Source organism: Hyperolius riggenbachi, chromosome 9 (assembly GCF_040937935.1).
Source record: "Hyperolius riggenbachi isolate aHypRig1 chromosome 9, aHypRig1.pri, whole genome shotgun sequence".
In the NCBI taxonomy this organism is placed as follows: Eukaryota; Metazoa; Chordata; class Amphibia; order Anura; family Hyperoliidae; genus Hyperolius; species Hyperolius riggenbachi.
In genome coordinates this window covers 7,753,477-7,768,476 of record NC_090654.1, presented here as the reverse complement: position 1 = coordinate 7,768,476, position 15,000 = coordinate 7,753,477, and the positions used below count along the sequence as shown (strand labels likewise).

The 15,000-nt window shown below is 47.9% G+C and overlaps 1 protein-coding gene across 1 annotated transcript in view; it reads left to right on the top strand.

The window, feature by feature from the left end:
• Positions 1-15,000, top strand: part of NUP210 (nucleoporin 210) — a 187,836-nt gene that overhangs the window by 65,736 nt on the left and 107,100 nt on the right. The window contains exons 13-16 of the mRNA XM_068251846.1: positions 736-931; positions 1,844-1,989; positions 10,917-11,138; positions 14,257-14,430. Of these exons, the coding sequence (XP_068107947.1) occupies positions 736-931; positions 1,844-1,989; positions 10,917-11,138; positions 14,257-14,430 (738 nt within the window). The remainder of the gene's footprint in view (positions 1-735; positions 932-1,843; positions 1,990-10,916; positions 11,139-14,256; positions 14,431-15,000) is intronic.

Here is a 15,000-nt window from a genome sequence, read left to right as displayed (position 1 = left end):
GGCAGGGACCGGAGCTATGCAGGAGGCGGGGGAGCAGCTGAGACTGACACTACAGATGTAAACACAGCCTCACAGCACGGCTGTGATTTATGAGGGATTGCAGAGTGCAGGGGGACCTTAGTGGGGTTTGGGATAGCAACAGAGGCTGGGCTGTATAGGCAGATCCAGCGTCTGTATGCAGATAACATTCTTTAAACACACCTCGGTTTCTCTTTAAAGTGACTGTTTACCGTTTTTTTTAAAAAAAAAAGTCAGATACTCACCTAAGGAGAGGGAAGGCTCGGTCCTAATGAGCCTTCCCTCGCCTCTCCCGGTGCCCGGTCCCGCGCAGGATCCCGAGTAGCAGTATTCAACCAGTTCGGTCAAATACTGCCACTTCCGCATGCCGAAGGGAGCTTTCGGAAGCCTTCGGGAGCACTCGGGCTCCTGAAGACGGGCCACTCCATACTGCGCGAGCGCCCTCTATGACGCAATCGCGCGTGCGTAGTATGGAGCGGCCTGTCTTCGGAAGCCCGAGTGCTTCCGAAGACCTCCGTAGTCCCTGCGGCGGCGGACGCGAACGGGGGAGCCAGCGCAGCACCGAGGGCATCAGGAGAGGAGAGGGAAGGCCCATTAGGACCGAGCCTTCCCTCTCCTTAGGTGAGTATCTGACTTTTTTTTTATTTTTAAAACGGTATCCACTGGCTTTAATGCTTATTTCAGGGCACTGATTTTATTCCTTTATGCTTATTCCAGGTATTTGTCATTGAGCCTACCGGCATGCAGTTCACGCCTTGTCCCGTTGAGTCCCGCGTGGACAGCAGGTTGAAGTTACCGCTGCGGATATTTGGCCCGCTGAACGGAGATGAGCGAGTTGTGACGCTGAGCGATTGCTCGCAGTTTGACTTGGTCGTGGAAATGGAGACTCCAGGGATATTCAAGTTACTGCCAGGTAGGGGGGAATATTGGTGTGGATCGGATGATAAGAATTTACAGAATATCGGTTGTATTGTTATAAAACGGTTTTCCATTATAATGGCACTTGGCAAAATTGAAGTCCTTTTCTTTGACCTGAATCGGCAAAATCTGTGCTGATTTATGAAATCACTTACTACATAAATGTAGAACTTTGAGCGGTGGAGGCTCCTCCCAGAAGCGCAGCTTTGTGCGGTGGAGCCTCCTCCCAGTAGCGCAGCTTTGAGCGGTGGAGGCTCCTCCCAGTAGCGCAGCTTTGTGCTGTGGAGGCTCCACCCAGTAGCACAGCTTTGTGCGGTGGAGGCTCCACCCAGTAGCACAGCTTTGTGCGGTGGAGGCTCCACCCAGTAGCACAGCTTTGTGCGGTGGAGGCTCCTCCCAGTAGCGCAGCTTTGTGCGGTGGAGGCTCCTCCCAGTAGCGCAGCTTTGTGCGGTGGAGGCTCCTCCCAGTAGCGCAGCTTTGTGCGGTGGAGGCTCCTCCCAGTAGCGCAGCTTTGCGCAGTGGAAGCTCACAGCAATGCTTTTAGTTGCGCTTTGCAATCGCTGGTGCTCCTCTGGGTCCCGGGCCTTAGTCTGTATACAACCAGCCTTCCTAATCGCTCCCTTCTGCCTACTTTAAATTCCTTCAGGCCGCGTCTGGGGCAATCTGAGTGGTTTAAATACATAAACGCTTTAGCACATCCCGTTATTGTCCTTTGAGGGCTGAGACACACTGCAGAGCGCTTTTTGATCCATCAGCGCTGTGTTTGTGTTTTACCACAATCTTTATGCAAGTCGATGGGAACTGTTTTTAAAAACTTAAACGCAGCACTGACTGACCAATAAGCGCTATGCATTGTGTGTCAGGCCTACGTATGCTTATATCCTCCTCCTGCTTGTCTCTCTCTAGGCCGGCTGAAGCCGGGTGCTGACTTCTGTAGCGGCATCACTGTGCAGGCTCTGGCTGCTGGGTACACCACGGTATATGTCAGCTATACGCACGGCCACATACGTCTGAAAGCCAAGATCGTCATCGCAGCCTATCCGCCTCTTAAGGTAAGCGTATATATTGTAATGAGACTTCCTCTGGCAGTCCGAAGCAGGAAATGGCCACACGTTACATCTGTGTCATGTGACCCTGAACTGACGTGTGGCATGATGAAATAAGCATGTGAACATACCAGTCCCAATTAGAAGCCTGTGTTGCTTTTATTTATTTTTGGTTAATAAACCCTGATTACACACACCTGATAACTAATTAGAGAACATAAAACCTCTGTGTCGTTTTTGTAAACACTTCTTATAACAGGATAGTGATAAAAAGTTAAATACTTCATCATTTCTTTGTGTTGGAGCTGAATATACAGAGGTGATGTCAATACGACATTATTTCTAATAACAGGAAAGGCAAGCGGGCTAAATTATACACATAGGCCTCAATTCACTGAGCAGTTGACTAGTCTACTGATAGTTTGGTGGAATGTTTTTTAAACCTGTTTTTAGACCTGGTCTAAAACATTCGGTATTTAGGTCGGTAAAGCAGGGGAAATGATCAAAATATGCAATTCACAAAGGCAAACAAGGAGTGACCACGCCCACTTTTTCTGACAGAGATTAGACCAGCTGATTTCTGTCAGTAAAGTAATTCTGTGAGGTATTTTACATGTGAGGATGGAACCTTATGAATTAATTATGGGGTTTACCGTAATTGTATCCAGAGGAGAGCTCGTCAGAGGAGAAGGATGTCAGTCATAGCTACTGGTTTGTGAATTACATCTTTTGATCATTTCCCTGCTTTACCCACCTAATTACCAAATGTTTTACACCAGGTCTAAAAACAGGTCTAAAGCATTTGGTGATAGTGAATTTCCTCTTGATGCAACTGATTTACACCAAACCATCAGTAGAGTAGGCTAAACTGCTCAATCTAAATAAGGGGGTGCAGATTGGTGTACTTTTATTTTTGGGTTCAACTCAACGGACGTATGTCTTTATTTCAACCCAAATAACTATATAAACATATTCTGTATTATAGAAATCTGTCATCCCTATAAAGAGCACACATACAATATGCAGGCAAAATATTCCCCTGTTAAAAATCTGGCCTTCCCAAGTATGATACTGTACAAAAGTGCAGTTTTCTAAAGTATCATATTTCCGTGATAGTCTACTCTGGATTTAGAGGAACCCTGTATCAGCTGGTTTCCAGTGCATTGATCTGCCCCCTTGCAGAAAGTGGCCCTGGCCTATATCAGATTTAGAGAAGGTAGAGCCCTTTTTCTGCAAGGTGGCAGGGCTACACGCTGGAACCCAGCAGATATGGGGCTCCGGTGAATCTTATTATACAGACAACATACTGGGGCATTTACGTTGGCAATGACCTGCCAGGGTGGCTGACAGGATAGATTGTCACCTTCCTGGCCAGGAGATTTTTGATCCCAAAAGCAGATGCCATCTTAATATAGCTTTAAACTTTCTTACCTTTGGCAGTGATGAGGATGCCTTTTATGTTGCATACTGTACTTTCCATCAACAAGATTGTTATATGCAAATTGGAAGAGTCGGGGATAGTGGAATCCTAAACTGAGGAGTCAGATGATTTTTGTACCAGCTCCACAGCCCTGGTTAAGATGCGTCCCGCTTGAGGCTGGGACCAGGACCCCAGCAGCAGTTCTAGACCTGGTGTCACAGCAGCCTCTGTGGTATCCACAAGCAGAATGGAATGGCAGCCAGCAGTGTGCTCGATTTGTCGCTCAGTTTGGGTGCTGGGAGGTTCAGTACAATCAAGGGAGTGTGACGATGGTTACTTGCAGGGATTTATGGGGTTAGCAACAATGGTTTTATCATTACTAACCCAATTAATCCCTCGCAAATCACTCAAGCTTGTGTGTACTGACTTCCATTTGATTACTCAGGTCAGGGACCTGGCAGTGTGAGTGATTAGAAGGGTGGGGTTAGGAGTGATCACATGGGAGTCGGTGTAAGGCCTCTTTTCCATGGACAGCTGACCTGCTAGTTTATCCCGTGTTCTGTAATATTGCGCATTTCACATTTCACGCACAGTGCAATTGTTGTTTTTTTCTCCCAGTATAAGAGGCAGCACGTGGGCAGTTATTAAACACTTCTTGTTCAGGGTATGACTGCGGACTTTAGCAGCCAATTAAGATGCTTACAAGTTCGACTGGCCAAATTATTTTAGCACTTTTTATTTCATATTTGTTGTATCTCTCTGCTTATAATTAGTACTGCTGTAATGTGTATTTATGGCCACTTGTCACTAGGGGGCAGTGTGAGACTATAACAGAGGACTTCTGCTTTCAGTTTCTGTATTTTCTGCTAAGAGAGAGATCAAAGCATTCCAAGAATTTACAGCACATTCTGCCGACTGGGGACACAAGCAGTGCACTGATCTCAAACGAGATCAATCTGTTATAATGGGTTACTATGCATGGATCCACTATAGTAATTTTAAAATCGAATACAATTAAACAGTTTCCTGAAATTTCTGCACAAATGTTGTGTTCACCCAGAAAGATCTGGGGTTTGTGTATGGGGACTTTTGTTTAGCAGGCATACCACTGATCATACCACTGTACACCTCCTGTGCTGGATACTCTGGCAGGCGTACCACTGATCATACCACTGTACGCCTCCTGTGCTGGATACTCTGGCAGGTATACCATGGATCATACCACTGTACGCCTCCTGTGCTGGATACTCTGGCAGGTGTACCACTGATCATACCACTGTACGCCTCCTGTGCTGGATACTCTGGCAGGTATACCATGGATCATACCACTGTACGCCTCCTGTGCTGGATACTCTGGCAGGTGTACCACTGATCATACCACTGTACGCCTCCTGTGCTGGATACTCTGGCAGGTATACCATGGATCATACCACTGTACGCCTCCTGTGCTGGATACTCTGGCAGGCATACCACTGATCATACCACTGTACACCACCTGTGCTGGATACTCTGGCAGGAGTACCACTGATCATACCACTGTACACCTCTTGTGCTGGATACTCTGGCAGGCGTACCAAGGATCATACCACTGTACACCTCCTGTGCTGGATACTCAGGCAGGCGTACCAAGGGTCATACCACTGTACACCACCTGTGCTGGATACTCTGGCAGGAGTACCACTGATCATACCACTGTACACCACCTGCGCTGGATACTCTGGCAGGAGTACCACTGATCATACCACTGTACACCACCTGTGCTGGATACTCTGGCAGACATACCACTGATCATACCACTGTACACCTCCTGTGCTGGATACTCTGGCAGGCGTACCAAGGATCATACCACTGTACACCACCTGTGCTGGATACTCTGGCAGGCGTACCAAGGATCATACCACTGTACACCACCTGCGCTGGATACTCTGGCAGGAGTACCACTGATCATACTACTGTACGCCTCCTGTGCTGGATACTCTGGCAGGAGTACCACTGATCATACCACTGTACACCACCTGTGCTGGATACTCTGGCAGGAGTACCACTGATCATGCCACTGTACACCTCTTGTGCTGGATACTCTGGCAGGCGTACCAAGGATCATACCACTGTACACCTCCTGTGCTGGATACTCTGGCAGGAGTACCACTGCTCATACTACTGTACGCCTCCTGTGCTGGATACTCTGGCAGGAGTACCACTGATCATACCACTGTACACCACCTGTGCTGGATACTCTGGCAGACATACCACTGATCATACCACTGTACACCTCCTGTGCTGGATACTCTGGCAGGCGTACCAAGGATCATACCACTGTACACCACCTGTGCTGGATACTCTGGCAGGCGTACCAAGGATCATACCACTGTACACCACCTGCGCTGGATACTCTGGCAGGAGTACCACTGATCATACTACTGTACGCCTCCTGTGCTGGATACTCTGGCAGGAGTACCACTGATCATACCACTGTACACCTCCTGTGCTGGATACTCTGGCAGGCGTACCAAGGATCATACCACTGTACACCACCTGTGCTGGATACTCTGGCAGGCGTACCAAGGATCATACCACTGTACACCACCTGCGCTGGATACTCTGGCAGGAGTACCACTGATCATACTACTGTACGCCTCCTGTGCTGGATACTCTGGCAGGAGTACCACTGATCATACCACTGTACACCACCTGTGCTGGATACTCTGGCAGGCGTACCAAGGATCATACCACTGTACACCACCTGCGCTGGATACTCTGGCAGGCGTACCAAGGATCATACCACTGTACACCACCTGTGCTGGATACTCTGGCAGGAGTACCACTGATCATACCACTGTACACCACCTGTGCTGGATACTCTGGCAGGCGTACCAAGGATCATACCACTGTACACCACCTGCGCTGGATACTCTGGCAGGCGTACCAAGGATCATACCACTGTACACCACCTGCGCTGGATACTCTGGCAGGCGTACCAAGGATCATACCACTGTACACCTCCTGTGCTGCATACTCTGGCAGGCGTACCAAGGATCATACCACTGTACACCACCTGTGCTGGATACTCTGGCAGGCGTACCAAGGATCATACCACTGTACACCACCTGCGCTGGATACTCTGGCAGGAGTACCACTGATCATACTACTGTACGCCTTCTGTGCTGGATACTCTGGCAGGAGTACCACTGATCATACTACTGTACGCCTCCTGTGCTGGATACTCTGGCAGGAGTACCACTGATCATACCACTGTACACCTCCTGTGCTGGATACTCTGGCAGGCGTACCAAGGATCATACCACTGTACACCACCTGTGCTGGATACTCTGGCAGGCGTACCAAGGATCATACCACTGTACACCACCTGCGCTGGATACTCTGGCAGGAGTACCACTGATCATACTACTGTACGCCTCCTGTGCTGGATACTCTGGCAGGAGTACCACTGATCATACCACTGTACACCACCTGTGCTGGATACTCTGGCAGGCGTACCAAGGATCATACCACTGTACACCACCTGTGCTGGATACTCTGGCAGGTGTACCACTGATCATACCACTGTACGCCACCTGTGCTGGATACTCTGGCAGGAGTACCACTGATCATACCACTGTACGCCTCCTGTGCTGGATACTCTGGCAGAAGTACCACGGATCATACCACTGTACGCCTCCTGTGCTGTATACTCTGGCAGAAGTACCACGGATCATACCACTGTACACCTCCTGTGCTGGATACTCTGGCCGGAGTACCACGGATCATACCACTGTACACCTCCTGTGCTGGATACTCTGGCAGGAGTACCACTGATCATACCGCTGTACACCTCCTGCGCTGGATACTCTGGCAGGAGTACCACTGATCATACCACTGTACGCCTCCTGTCCTGGATACTCTGGCAGGAGTACCACTGATCATACAACTGTACACCTCCTGTCCTGGATACTCTGGCAGGCGTACCACGGATCATACCACTGTACGCCTCCTGTGCTGGATACTCTGGCAGGAGTACCACTGATCATGCCACTGTACACCTCTTGTGCTGGATACTCTGGCAGGCGTACCAAGGATCATACCACTGTACGCCTCCTGTGCTGGATACTCTGGCAGAAGTACCACTGATCATACCAGTGTACGCCTCCTGTGCTGGATACTCGGGCAGGAGTACCACTGATCATACCACTGTACGCCTCCTGTGCTGGATACTCTGGCAGGAGTACCACTGATCATACAACTGTACACCTCCTGTCCTGGATACTCTGGCAGGCGTACCACGGATCATACCACTGTACACCTCCTGTGCTGGATACTCTGGCAGGCGCACCACAGATCATACCACTGTACACCTCCTGTGCTGGATACTCTGGCAGGAGTACCACTGATCATACCACTGTACACCTCCTGTGCTGTATACTCTGGCAGGAGTACCACTGATCATACCACTATACACCTCCTGTGCTGGATACTCTGGCAGGAGTACCACTGATCATACCACTGTACGCCTCCTGTGCTGGATACTCTGGCAGGAGTACCACTGATCATACCACTGTACGCCTCCTGTGCTGTATACTCTGGCAGGAGTACCACTGATCATACCACTGTACACCTCCTGTGCTGGATACTCTGGGCGGTCATTGAGATTCAGACATAACGACCTTGTGACATCGGTTGTCAGTTAATCAATATGTTGGGATATTTTTACACCCGGAGGTTCAGTGTTGGTAGGAGGGGTCATCCTAGCGGGGATAAATGTGTGCCGCTCAGGTGGTGATCGCTCCTTGCGCCTTTTCAAGGTACCCGTGTCCTCTTTCAAGTGAGGTGTACGGTGACCTCGGCATGAGATCACCGTGATGTCACTACGTACAGGGCTAAAACCAGCAGCAACTTCACTCAAATGTGAAAACGTGAAAGGAAATGTTACTGTCCCTAGGCCTCGTACCACTGCTTCCCTTTCATCATTTCTTTTACTAATTAACATTTTACTATAATTTTATGGACTAGTTTATTTTGTTGCTCACTTTTGCTAAAGTTCAGTGCCTTGAAGGCTGCATCCACTACCATTGAATAGATTTTCACTTGTTATAGTTTATTCATTTTTACACACGTCAAGTAATCAGCAGTTGTACAATTGTGAGGTCAGGTGATTGCTCTGTGCTGGGGAAGAAACTCTCCCTCGGCTGACAGCTTTAAATTTGTGCACAGGGCTGACTCTGCCACAGTCAGAACAGAGGGAGGGGGTGGGTGGAGTCCGTTGATGGCTCTGTGCTGTATGTATGTATGTATGTATATGTGTATACATACATATACATACAGTCCAAAAGTGTGGACACACCTTCTCATTCAGAGTTTTCTTTATTTTCATGACTATGAACATTGTAGATTCACACTGAAGGCATCCAAACTATGAATTACCACATGTGGAAGTATAGTACATAACCAACAAGTGTGAAACAACTGAAAATATGTCATATTCTAGGTTCTTCAAAGTAGCCACCTTTTGCTTTGATTACTGCTTTGCACAGTCTTCGCATTCTCTTGATGAGCTTCAAGAGGTAGTCACCTGAAATGGTTTTCACTTCCCAGGTGTGCCCTGTCAGGTTTAATAAGTGGGATTTCTTGCCTTATAAATGGGGTTGGGACCATCAGTTGTGTTGCGGAGAAGTCAGGTGGATACACAGCTGATAGTCCTACTGAATAGACTGTTAGAATTTGTATTATGGCAAGAAAAAAGCAGCTAAGAAATGAAGGTGTCAGTCTGAAAAATTGGGAGAACTTTGAAAGTGTCCCCAAGTGCAGTCTCAAAAACCATCGAACGCTACAAAGAAACTGGCTCACATGCAGACCGCCCCAGGAAAGGAAGACCAAGAGTCACCTCTGCTGCGGAGGATAAGTTCATCCAAGTCACCAGCCTCAGAAATCGCAGGATAACAGCAGCTCAGATTAGAGACCAGGTCAATGCCACACAGAGTTCTAGCAGCAGACACATCTCTAGAACAGTTAAGAGGAGACTGTGAATCAGGCCTTCATGGTAGAATATCTGCTAGGAAACCACTGCTAAGGACAGGCAACAAGCAGAGGAGACTTGTTTGGGCTAAAGAACACAAGGAATGGACATTAGACCAGTGGAAATCTGTGCATTGGTCTGATGAGTCCAAATTTGAGCTCTTTGTTTCCAACCACCGTGTCTTTGTGCGACTCTACATGCCTGGTTCCCACCGTGAAGCATGGAGGAGGTGTGATGGTGTGGGGGTGCTTTGCTGGCGACACTGTTGGGGATTTATTCAAAATTGAAGGCATACTGAACCAGCATGGCCACCACAGCATCTTGCAGCGGCATGCTGTTCCATCCGGTTTGCATTTAGTTGGACCATTTATTTTTCAACAGGACAATGACCCCAAACACACCTCCAGGCTGTGTAAGGGCTATTTGACCAGGAAGAAGAGTGAGGGGGTGCTGCAGCAGATAACCTGGCCTCCACAGTCACCAGACCTGAACCCAATCGAGATGGTTTGGGGTGAGCTGGACCGCAGAGTGAAGGCAAAAGGGCCAACAAGTGCTAAGCATCTCTGGGAACTCCTTCAAGACTGTTGGAAGACCATTTCAGGTGACTACCTCTTGCAGCTCATCAAGAGAATGCCAAGAGTGTGCAAAGCAGTAATCAAAGCAAAAGGTGGCTACTTTGAAGAACCTAGAATAGGACATATTTTCAGCTGTCTCGCACCTTTTGGTTATGTACTCTACTTCCACATGTGCTAATTCATAGTTTGGGTGCCTTCAGTGTGAATCTACAATGTTCATAGTCATGAAAATAAAGAGAACTATGAATGAGGTGTCCAAACTTTTGGACTAACTATATATATATATATATATATATATATATATATATATATATATATATATATATATATATATATATATATATATATATATATATATATATATATATAATTAGGAAGGGTTTGTACATAAGATCTCCTGTCCTGTCACTCATTCACAGGTGGCATCAGTTTTATATGTGTTTCTGCGGCTGTACATTTCTGGTCCAGTCCTGTCAGTTCTGTATGAGTTTTCTGTGGGTGTGTTCACACATACAATGTGTACAGTTCCAGTCCTGTCAGGTAAAACCAATAGAACACTGATACAAAACTGGCAGGACTGGACTGGAAATGTACAGATTTATGTGTGAACCAGGCCTAAGCCAGTGTTTGACCATTGTAAAATCTTTCCTCATTTACATTCTGATATTTATCACAGGCGGTGACCTCTTTAGCCCTGTCAGGTGATCTTGGTGAAAGCCAGCACAAAATATACCTGCTGTCCCAGAATGCTCTTGGAGAATTCTACATAGCTAATCAGCCTAGGCTAAGAATTGCTAGCAGGGTCGGGCTATATACCAATATACAGCAATAAGATAGTGTTTTTGTTTTGTGTGAACTGTTATTTTCTGTTGCATGTTTTATTGCTGTAATGCTAGAGATTAAGAAGTATGTTTTTCCCTCTCTGTAGAACATTGATCCCAAGTCGGTCGCTTTGGTCACCTTGGGCTCCTCCAAAGACATGCTATTCGAGGGCGGGCCCAAGCCTTGGGTGCTGGAACCTCTGAAGTTCTTCCGGAACGTGTCCACCCAAGATGGAGAAAGTACCGGCCTGTTCCAGCTGGATCCCCCTCTGTCCCGCAATCACTTCCAGCACTGGGTGCGAGCCGTGTGCAGAGGCCTCGGGGAGCAGGTGAGACGCCATGTATAGAGGCCCCGCCCTCCCCCTCTCTCCCGCAATCCCTTCCAGCACTGGGTGCGAGCTGTGTGCAGAGGCCTCGGAGCAGGTGAGACGGACGCCATGTATAGCGTTCCTACATTTCGGGACTTTCTCTTCCTCTGATGGGAATATGGGTTGTCCCCACAACATTTCTCCACAGCTTGATTTTGAACTAAATCTAATTAGTTGATGACCTTTAAAGAAAACCTGTAACTAAAAAAAAAAAAAAAAAAAAAAGTTCCCTCTGGGGGGTACTGACCTCTGGGTGCGGGAAGCTTCCGGATCCTATTGAGGCTTCCCCCGTCCTCCTCGGTCCCACGGCGGCGGCGAAAAAGCTCCCAGAACGCCAGGGATGTAAACCTTTACCTTCCTGGCTCCAGCGCAGGCGCGGTATCGGCTCTCAGCTCGGAGATAGGTGGAAAAAGCCGATCGCTGTCAGGCCGCTCTACTGTGCAGGCGCAAGTCTCCTGTAGAGCGGACCTGACGGAGATCAGCTATTTCCACCTATCTCCGTGCTGAGAGCTGCAACAGCGCCCCCGCTGGAGCCATGGAAGGTAAATATATTAGCACTTGTCAGCCTTGTCGAGGGAGGATTCCGGGACACTTCGGGGGAGCCAGCGCTGGACTGCCTGCAGCTACAGGGGAGGGGGAAGCCTCATTGGGACCCTGAGGCTTTCCCCTACCGAGGTGAGTACCCCCCAGGGGACGTTTTTTAAATTATAGAGCCTCCAAGTTTGGAGTCGCCACCCTAAACCCAAACTGACAACAACACACCCAGAGCACCAACCAGAGATGCTGATGGCTGAATGGTCACTTGTCTAATCGGCCAGAGGATTGAATTAAGTTGTTTGTCTCAATGAAAAGCTAACACCAGTACAGATGGACCAGCACGTCAATGACAACATGGTTAGCAATCCACCAGATCAACTGGCTGAAGACTCAGGGTCTATTAATGTAGATTGACCCTGTTCTACGCGTCTTGCAAATGGCATTAACCTCGAATGAAGGATGGAATTCTTACAATTCCTGACTCCTAGTTCATATGTGGGCTGTCGATATTTAAAGATGCAGTTGGCCACATCTATAAGTTATACATTTTGTGTTGGGGGGGCGCATTGGGCCTACAGGCCGTAGTTTGAGGACCGATGTCTTTTTTTTCAACCCAATTAACTATGTAACTTATCTTGACTAAAGACTGACTACCATAGATAGGCTGTGGTCCGACATTTCTCCCCCCTTCCCCCATAGATTAGAGCTGGCAGTGGCTGAGCAGGATGTCCGTACAGCAGTTCTTGAAAGGTCAACCAAAACCATCATGGAGGACTGTTTAAGTTGCGCCTGCAGAGCGTCTGTTTAGGCATAACGCCCTGCTGCTCAGTTTTATAAAATCTTGTCTTGTTCATTCTCTTTAAACCTGAAGTGAGAAAGATATGGAGGCTGCCATATTTATTTCCTGTTAAACAATACCAATGCCTGGCTGTCCTGTTGATCTATTTGTCTACCATTGTGTCTGAATCTCAGCCCTGAAACAAGCATGCAGCTAATCCAGTCATACTTCAGTCAGAGCACCTGATCTGCTGCATGCTGGTTCAGGGTCTATGGCTAAAAGTATTGGAGGCAGAGGATCAGCAGGACAGCCAAGCAACTGGTATTTCTTAATACAATACAATACAATAACATTTCTATAGCGCTTTTCTCCCATAGGACTCAAAGCGCTTAGGCTCTCTCAGATTCAGTAATTAGTAGGATGAAGTATTCACACAACAAAAGTTATATTTCTGCAAATGCCAAACTGAACAGGTGGGTTTTCAGTCTGGATTTAAACACGTCCAGGGATGGAGCTGTCCTGATCTGTTGAGGTAAGGAGTTCCAAAACGTAGGGGCAGCATGACAGAAGGCTCTGGGACCAAAAGTTTCCAAGTGGACTCTGGGTATGACTAGATTATTAGAACCTGTTGATCTGAGAATGCGGGGATTGCTACGCAGCTGCAACAAATCTTTCATGTATCCAGGGCCTAAATTATTCAGGGATTTAAATGTCAGTAGGCCGATCTTGAATAGGACCCTCCATTCTATAGGTAGCCAGTGAAGGGAGTGCAGGACTGGCATTATGTGGCAGTGACGGGGTTGGTTGGTTAGCAGTCTGGCAGCAGTATTCTGTATCAGCTGTAGTCGGTACAAGACCTTTTTTGGAAGGCCAGTGTAGAGAGCATTGCAGTAGTCCAGTCGGGATGTGATGAAGGCGTGGACTAAGGTTGGCAGATCTTCTGGGGGTATGAGGTGCTTGATTTTTGCAATGTTCTTCAGGTGAAAATAGGATGATTTCACCACAGCAGAGATTTGAGTTCTGAAGTTTTAAATCCCAATCAATTAGAACTCCCAGGCTACGCACATGATCAGAGCTGCGCAGATCCGTGCCTCCTATTCCCAGTGGTGAAGACTGCAAGTTAAGTTGTTTTGTTATCATGCTCTGCCCTCCTATCAGAAGGACTTCAGTTTTGTCTGCATTTAGTTTCAGCCAGTTGTCATTCATCCATTGCTGTAGTTCACGTAAGCAGGCGTTTATAGTTAGAGTTGGGTCTGTCACACCAGGCTTGAAGGAAAGAGATAATTGGGTGTCGTCTGCATAGAAGTGGTATGTCAGGCCATGTTTTTGGATTAGTTTTCCCAACGGTAACATGTAAATCGTGAAAAGCAGGGGAGAGAGGATTGAGCCCTGGGGCACCCCATACCTAAGTGATACAGGGGTGGACAGGAAGGGCCCCATAGACACTTTGTGGGTTCTGCCACTCAAGAAGGATTGGAACCACTGAAGTACTATGCCATCAATGCCGCAGTATTCCTGTAGCCTGTTTATCAAGATGTCTTAACAGGAAATACATTTGGCAGCCTCCTTATCTCTCTCACTTCAGTTGTCCTTTACTCATTTTATCATTTGAAAATGAACTCCTTTGTATGGAATGCATGATGGAGGCTGCTGTGCAACTCTACTGATATATTAGCTTTATTCATGTGTTTGTTTGTTTTTTGCTTGATGTGAAATGGAATACACCTTGTTTTTTTTGTTTTTTTTTTTTCTCTTGCTTGTTAGGTGATATATTTGTCAGTTGGGAACCATCCTACAGAAACCAATCTGTACCCGGCGGTGGAGAGCGTGGAAGTGAAGCTGGCCTGTTCCCCTCCATCTCGGTTCACCCTCTCGCCTGTGTACCAACATTCCCACAAGGACCTCCTCTGCCCACTGATGCAACAGGACAAGCAGGTGGTAAGGGCGTGTCTCGAGGGAAGGCGGGAAACACATGCCACTACTGTTACCTAGCAGGGGTTCACCCTCATGCCTGTGTACAATCATTCCCAGAAGGACCTCCTCTGCCCACTGATAAGACATGCAGGTGGTAAGGGCGTGTCTCTAGAGGGAAGATGGGAAACGTATGCCACTACTGTTACATGGCAGGGGTTCACCCTCTCGCCTGTGTACCAACATTCCCACAAGGACCTCCTCTGCCCACTGATGCAGCAAAACAAGCAGGTGGTAAGGGCGTGTTTCTAGAGGGAAACCGGGAAACGCATGCCACTACTGTTTCCTGGCAGGGGTTCACCCTCATACCTGTGTACCAACATTCCCACAAGGACCTCCTCTGCCCACTGATGCAGCAGGACAAGCAGGTGCTAAGGGCATGTTTCTAGAGGGAAAGAGGGAAACGCATGCCACTATTGTTTCCTGGCAGGGGTTCACCCTCATGCCTGTGTACCAACAATCCCACAAGGACCTCCTCTGTCCACTGATACAGGTGGTAAGGGTGTGTCTCTAGAGGGAAAGCGGGAAACGCATGCC